This window comes from Parus major, chromosome 26 (genome assembly GCF_001522545.3).
Source record: "Parus major isolate Abel chromosome 26, Parus_major1.1, whole genome shotgun sequence".
NCBI classification, from domain to species: domain Eukaryota; kingdom Metazoa; phylum Chordata; class Aves; order Passeriformes; family Paridae; genus Parus; species Parus major.
Genome location: NC_031795.1, coordinates 1054407 through 1062229, shown reverse-complemented (window position 1 = coordinate 1062229; position 7823 = coordinate 1054407). Strand labels below are relative to the sequence as shown.

Genomic DNA, 7823 nt, shown 5'->3' with positions numbered 1-7823 from the left:
GCAAACAAGTCAGTATAGGCTGTGTGAACGAGGTGCTCCAGACAGGAGAACAAATGAGAGGTTTGCACTAGTAGGAAAGGTCATGGTATGGTGTCCATCCAAGAAAACACAAAAAACTTGCTAAATATTCCTCCAGGGTGATGGGACTCCTGCAGTAAAATGGTGTGTGAGGAGAGCTGTACTGCAGCAGTGTGTAAAGGGACACTGGGATATGGATGGTTCTGGACAGATACTCTGTTTGGAGCTCATAGCTGGGTGAGGATGAAGGAGTTGCCAAGAATAAAGCCCTGATGTGGTGAAGAATGCTTGGCTTCAATTGGAAGCCTTGGCACTCCTCACCTTGGCCCAGCCCCTTTGGATGGCCTTTGCACTACATGTTGGAGTCCTGCTCCCTTATTTCTCTCCCTGCTTGGTCCCTGCCAGCCCTGCAGCTACTCCTGGGTTAACACTGAGCTGCAGCAAACAGGGGAAATCTGCTCACAGGGCACAAATAGAACAGGCTTGGAAAAAGCCCATCTAATGAAAGGTGTTAATTAATGGCAGTCAACTGAACCATGAAGAAGGAATATCTGCACTCTCATTCCAGCCGAGGGAAATCAGCTTTCCTTCCTGCAGCTTGTTCCTCTAATACTTGGGGAATTGGGTTTCTAAGCTAGATAGTGCTGTGCCACACTAATCCCCTGAACAGAGCAAACACTGCAGATGTCACAGCAGAGGGAAGATACAGAGAAGGTAATGTGCAAAAGTATACATTTGTGGTGATGAAGTGTTTTTGTTAGCAGTAGCAAGGTTAGCAGGAAAGACAAGTATGATGCCTGTTTGTATACACAGACCCTCCAGGGCTTCCTGCTTACCTTAAATCTCCATCTTATCCACCCCTGAGCCACTTTGCCCTCCCTTCAAGGCACCTGTTTTTTATCCCTGGGTCATCCCTTGATCTCCCTGCTCTGCTCATCTTCAGATCTTTATAGCAAGTGCTTTTTCTTCTCCATCAGAACTACCTAAGTAAAACACCTATGTCTGACTGTTTTTTCATCACAGCCCCATGGGAGGCCTTTAGATGTGACAGAAGTAGCAGAAACAGTCCTGCTGAATGTGGTCCTTCAGCTCTGATGAAAGGAGTCCTCAGGGAATCATTGCAGAAATGGATTTATTTGTGGAATGCCATAACTCACTGTTGTTCCAACATCTCTGCCCCCCAGGGACACTCAGACCCAAAGTTTCAAAGGTGGTGTTCTCCCTGCCAGAGCCCCTCAAGTTTGGGATGTGCTGCAGACCAGCTGTTGGAAGGTGATCAACCAGCTTAATTTTCTCCCCAGATGGTGATATTTGGTGACATGTACTATAGGGTCTCTAGGTGTAAATGGAAGTATAAATGGGCACGGTGCATTTTACATCTATGTTTGAAGCTCTGTCTAAACCTGATCTTGCTTTTGTACAAGGAAAGGAGTACAGTGACTTCTATCAGATGCAGGTCAAACTCAGGAAAGGAAAGGGCAGGAGCCTCCTGGAAATTGGAGATGCTCCTGCTGGCTGAGGACCCTCTGGGGCTCTCAGAAGCTGAGCCTGCCTGATCCCCTGGAGCTGCATTACTGAGTCTGGGCCTGCCCTGTCAGAGCTTACCTCTGAGCGCTGGTGCCTGTGCTGTGCTGCCTGGGGCTGTGTGCTGGCTCTGAGCTTGGCCTGGGCAGCGCTGGCCCAGCACAGCCCCTGGCCCCAGGCTGGGATGGAGAGCTGCTGCCTTGTCCTGTTCCCTTGGCAGCCCCTGGGGTGTGGGTCCTGCTCCTCTGCATCCCCCCAGGGGCAGGCTCCAGCAAGGACAAGCTCAGAGCAGAGGATCTCTCCCTTTGACACCACCTGCACAAATGCTTTAAAAAAAGCTGTGTCCACTTTCTTTTTTTTCCTCCATTTTTAAGTGAGGAAAAGAATTAGGTTTCTCCTAAACTGGCCCTGAGCACTTAGTACAAAATTTGGTTCACTGTAATCCTGAGCAGCAGTGTGGACACTCGAGAGTTTCCTCCTCACCCATCTCCTGGGGAAGGTGTTCCTCTGCAGTGGGAGCAGCTGTGTGACATGGAGCTGATTCCCTGAGCGTTCCTGCTGTGCAGTACGGGAAACTGAGTGCCTCGGTGCCTGAATCCCAGCTCTAGAACTCCGTGTTACTTCTCTAGCCACGGCAGCTAACAGTGGAAATTTGAAGCCTGTAGGTGAAGTTTTACAAAAAAATTACACCCTGAGCAGTGTGTGCACGTCTCAAAAGTTGCAATTGTTTGTTTCATTGTCGGATGTGACAGCACCCGGGTTGCCTCTGCTCTGGACCGGTGGCTCGAAGTACCGAGGGTGACTTTTGTGCCTCCAGGGGCCGCGGAAGCCGCGGCTCCGGCGGTGTGGGGGTCCCTGCCGGGGGTCCCTGCCGGGGGTCCCTGCGGCCCGGGGGCGGTGCCGGGGCTGGGGGCCGGTCCGGGGGCGGGAGCGGGGCCGCCCCCCCGCGCACGTGCGCTACGTGCGGCGCCTGCTGCGGCGGGGCCGCCCCTCCCCCGCCCGGCACCGCCCCCCGGCCCCGCTCCTGAGGCCGGGACCGCCCAGTGTGGGACCCCCGGCGGGGGGAGCTCCGGTAACCGCTGGGGCTCGGGGGGGGACACCTCGCCGCGCTCCCTCGGCAATAGGAACGCTTCTTACCCCCGCGCTGCCCGGGGCCGGCGGGCAGGACAATGGGCCGGCTCCCCCCCGAACAAAGGGGCCGGGCCGGGGCCGCGGGGGCTCCGCGGCCGGGGCAGACAATGCGGCCGCGCGGAGGCGGACGGCCCCGCCCCGCGCGTGACGCGGTTGCGCGCAGCCAATGGAAGCGCGCGAAGAGGCTCTTTAAAAAAAGAAGCGCCGGCCGTGGGCCGCTGTCAGCTGTGCGGATCCCTCCGCGCATGTAAACACAGCGCCGGCGGCCCCGCGCGGGGGGGCGGGACGGGCCGGCCCGGGGGGCGCGAGCGCGGCCCGGGGCCTCCCCGAACCAGCGGTGCTGGGGGGAGCGGCCACAGCGCGCCCGGGCCGAGGGGCCCCGCACAAAGGCGGCGGGAGCGGGGGACGCGGAGTCTGCGGCCCGGCGGGGCGGGGGGCACCGGGAGGGACTCCCAGCGGCCGCGGTGAGCGACGCTCTCGGGTCCTCGCTCTCCGCCGAGCCCCCGGTAGCGGGTGTCGAATCGGCGCCGCGCGGGCCAGGCCGCGCTCCAGAGGAGCCGCCGCTGCCTCTTCCCCCCGCCCCCAACGGGCCCTCCCCGGTCCGGCCCCGGCGCCCCCGCACAAAGGCGCGGGCGGGGCGGGGCAGCCGCGCCCCCTCCCCTGCCCGGGCCGGGCGGACTCTTTTTCCCAGCCCCGGCCCCCCCGCGGACGCGCACGGAGCGCGGCGGCTCTGGAGATTGTTCGGAGCGCGGAGCGGAGCGGCCGCCCCGGCCGGGCCATGGCCGAGTTCCTGCCCCCGCCCGAGTGCCCCGTCTTCGAGCCCAGCTGGGAGGAGTTCGCCGACCCCTTCGCCTTCATCCACAAGATCCGGCCCATCGCCGAGCAGACCGGCATCTGCAAGGTGCGGCCGCCGCCGGTGAGTGCCCGCATGGCGCCGCCGGGAGCGGCCTTTGTGTGGGGCCCGGCCCGGTCCCCCCCGGCCCGCGGCCGCGCAGGTGACCCCAGGCAGGCGGGGTCGCCCCGCCGCCCCTCGGAAGTTTCACCGGCCCGGGGCTGAGGGGACAGAAGGGACCGACCGCTCCCTCCCTGAAGTGGCTCCCAAGTGTCGGAGCTCCCGGTGAGGGAGTCGCCGGAGCGGCCGTGGAGGGAGCGGGGGCGGGGGGGCAGCTGCCCCGGCCGGGCCCGGCCTCTCCCCGGCTCCTGGGGTCGGCCGGGGCCTCGCGCCCGGAGCGGCCCCGCCGAGCCCCGGAGGAGGTGCCGGGGTGTTGCCCTCCATGTTGGCATTGTGGCGATGTGGGGCCGGAGGGACCCGCTCCCCGCCGCCCCCGGCCCCGCCGCGGCCTCCCCGGCCTCGGCGCACTTTTAGCACACAGAACTGTTTCTCAAGTTGGACAAGACAAAACTCCGCAGCCGTGAGTTTGGCTGGTGGCTCTGCGAGCTGAAGCCTACACAGACATGGCCACCATTTTAGAATGCAATCCACAGTGGGAAGAAGTAGTAAGCCTTCATCTTTATCATCATCATCTCGACCGATGGTGTAGTAAGCTCAAAATTAGGGTATGAATTCTGATTTCCCCTTGTTGGTCGACTCAATTCACTAAAAAATGCTGTGACGATCTTGGAACCATAGTTTTGTATAGTCAGAAATGTTAGTTTGTTTAAAGGTATGAACACCCCCATTAGTGAGGAGAGGGGCTTCTCAAAGTAAAAATCTAATTAAACAATATGTAAATCATCTTTATTTTGAGTGAATTGCTCTTCCCCTAAGTGGAGCGTGGTGCGAGTCTTGGAGTGGTGCAGCCGGGTAAGGCAGTTAACATGACGGCGACAACTAGAATGTTAAACAGGCTCTGAGCTTACATCTCCCTCAGCAAGGGGAGAGCTGACAGAAGAGACCTGTGGACTGAAGTTTTGCGAGTGAGACTTTGACTTCAAAGAAGTAACGTTCAGAAACACACACTCCTCACTTTTGTATTTTGGTTGTTGCTGGGACTCCTGGTGTGTCCATCCTTTTTCTTCTGAATTAAAATAGTAGTAACTTGCTGAGTTAGTGTCTGAGGTGGCAGAAATGTTTGTAGCAGAGTGAATTATGTGAATCTTGCTGGAGAGGAAGGAAGGTGTTTCAGCTCTCTGGAGGAAGAATCTCCGGTTGCTGTGTAAAGACCGCTCTTGAATTTTTGCCCTGGTAGAATGTGCCAGGGCTTCTTTTCATGCAGGGCAGCCAGATGCTCAGAGTTAAGGGGCTAAATGGTTTTTGTTACAGAGTCACATTGAAGTTCTGTAGTATTTTTTACTAGACATTTTGGGATTTTAAGCTGCCAGCAGTGTTTCAGCAACTGTGACCAGAACTGCTTTTTCTTTTTGGTCAGGTTTCTTGGGGCAGGGGGAGTTGTTTGTTTGGGTGTTTTTGTTTTTGAGGTGTGTGTCTTTTTTGTTTTAGAAACATCTCATCGAAAAAAATTCCCATCTTTTTTGGCTGCTTGTGTAAAAAGCCAAAACCTTATCAGAAAGCTGCTTGTAGGATGTTATCTGTTGGAGATCATAAATCAACAGCCCTCCAAAGGACTGAATTACATATTGCAACTGTATTTTCAGCCGTTCTCATCTCCTGTTCCTGAAGGGGCAGGTATTGTACCAGATATTACACCAGGTGTTGTGCCTGCCTGCCCGTGTGATCAGCTCTTTGAGCGTATTTAGAAGCAGGATGAAAATAGTTGGAGCTGCTGAGGGCTGAGCACGGGTAGTTCTGTGGAGCCTGGCTTTGGGAGAGCTGAGCTGCCATGGCTTTATCTGCCCTGGATAATGCCTGGGATGGCTTGTGAAGTGCGTGGTTGGTTGAGCGGCCTGGAGCATAGAGGGAGCTCTTCCAAAGCAACCAGAAAAGCCTTTAAGTTGACGTAGTTCCTGGCCTTCCCCCCGTGATCAGGGCCGCAGTGAATATTCAGTTATTGTTCTTTTTTGGTGTAATCGAGGGGTCTGTAATACTGTGAGCTAACGACTTTACTAGCCTTTGCACAGCAGTGTGTGTGTTCCATATGGATGCCTTGTTTGGTGATGGCTGAGCTTTGGAATCTTCCTGCATCTGAGGGAATCTCTTGCCGGCGTGCGCAGTCTGGTTACGTGCTGGGGAGCAGGTAGGCAGCACCATGAGCTGTCAGGATCTGTGCCGAGAGAGGAATTGAAAATATGATAGTTGGGCTGGCATAATTTTAACTTAAACCTTGCTTGTGTTTCTGTATATGAGCAGCAGCATTGGAATAATGTTGTGTGAGACTGGTGGTGTCCAGCTGTAGCTTTCCCATTTGCTCGTGAACAAGTAAGTCCTTGCTCCGGAGCTGGCTTTGATGCTCCAGCACTGGAGCACACACAGGAGAGCTCCCTGGGCTCTGAAGGACCAGCAGCAGGGATTTCTCTGGTCCCTTTCTGTGCCATTAGCTGGGAACCAGGTGGGCCCAGAGAAAACTGTGCCTGCAGTGGCTTCTTGTGTGGCAGCTTTGGAGGACAGTGACCTGTTTAGTGAGGGGATATTGAGGCAGCTGATGTGCAGAAGACATTTGGGTGGAAGACAGAGGATTCTGGTTGATCACTGCATGTTCACAAGATGAAAGAACATCCAGGAATATAACAGGAGGTCCAATTTCTGTGTGGCAGTTTCCAGTTGAGCACTCAAAAGGAGTTTTCTTCCCCTTCATTCCAGTTCTAGCCACCACCAATGACTGAGTTTTGCTCTTGTTTGGGGATTCTGAGGTGCTGCAGTGACTGGTGGGAGGTGCAGCAATAACCAGCTCACTGGCACTGTGTTCTCTGTGGCCTTTTGTCAGCAGTGTGGAGCATGAGTAGAGAGTCCCATTGGCAGCAAAATGCTCAGATGGTGGTTGTTCCTGGTAGTTAATGAGCTGCATAAAGCAGAGATTTAAATTTGAGTCTGTTGTGGATCTCTGGGGGAAGGAGAGCTGGGTACAGGAAAGTGGGTGGGGTACAACTTGTTTGCAGTCCATCAGGTGCCATTTTGTAGTTAGAATTTCCTTCTATGAACCAAAAGCACCTTTTATTAGGATTTCTTCATTTAAACAGTATCTGGTAGTTTGGAATAAGCTAAGTTTACTCCAAAACTTGGCATGTCAAGTGGCGGCCTTGTGTTCTAGAAGCTTGTAATAGCTCTGCAAGTCAAGGATGCATTTAGGGGGTCAAATGAGAAATTGCTTGAGAATGGAGTTGCTCTTCAAAGTAGGTAGTTAATTCATGGAATCGTAGTAATTAATGGAAGCAAATAGTCTAACAAATATGAAGCTTAGCTTCAAGAGTTAACAGTAACATGGAGAGCAGGAGTGGTATCAAATGCTCCAAGCCTTTCTTGAAGATGGACTCTTCCTTCACTTCATTGCATCGTTGCTTTGCTGACATGAAGAGATAATAAATAATGATTACTTAAGCCTTACTTACCATATAGATGCATTTCAAAATACACAGTATTGTACAATGTACTAGAAACACCATAACTTTTCCAAGGCCAAGCATTAAAATTGAGAACATCCAGACTAAATTTCATTGCTCTAAATAACATGAATATGGAGAAGTGCTGTTAAGCCTTTCAAATGACTTAAACCAAGCACTTAATGACTTAGTATGTATTAGCAGGGCTGAAATTTTGAAGGAATTGACACTGGAGTTATCAAAATTATTGATTGTCAGTTTTCAGTAAATCCTGGAATACTGGTGAACTTGAGAACAGGAAGAATCAATTTCCTTAATGGTTTAAGTTCTTTTTGGGTGCAAGGGTGCCCCTCTAGCTTCAGAGTGGAAGAATGTCTGGAATAGTCCAGATAGGAACTTGGGTGGTGATAGTATAGAATACAGCTGTATGAACACTGCTGTGGTCAAATTAGTTTTATTTTTTTTTCCATGAGACCATGTATTTGGTTAAGGCAGTTGAGTTGTCATTGTCTGAGATCTAGAAATTAATTACATTCAGTATTCTAATTATGGAAATTACTATTGTGCAAAATTAATACACCAGATCACAAATTATTTCAACTACTAATGAGTGTTTGTAATGAAGGATCCCTTTCTAATGGTGCCTCACAACCTCAAGCCAAGGGTGTGTAATTTTCATTACAAGTCTAGAAGAGCAAAAGCTGTGATTCTGAATG

General features: G+C 53.0%; 1 protein-coding gene across 2 annotated transcripts in view; it reads left to right on the top strand.

The window, feature by feature from the left end:
• The first annotated feature begins 3359 nt into the window (after window positions 1-3359).
• KDM5B (lysine demethylase 5B) overlaps window positions 3360-7823 on the top strand; it is a 53274-nt gene continuing 48810 nt past the window's right edge. For both annotated transcript variants that reach the window (XM_015650730.3, XM_015650729.3), the window contains exon 1: window positions 3360-3589. In XM_015650730.3, the coding sequence (XP_015506216.1) occupies window positions 3452-3589 (138 nt within the window). In that variant the 5' untranslated portion in view covers window positions 3360-3451. The remainder of the gene's footprint in view (window positions 3590-7823) is intronic.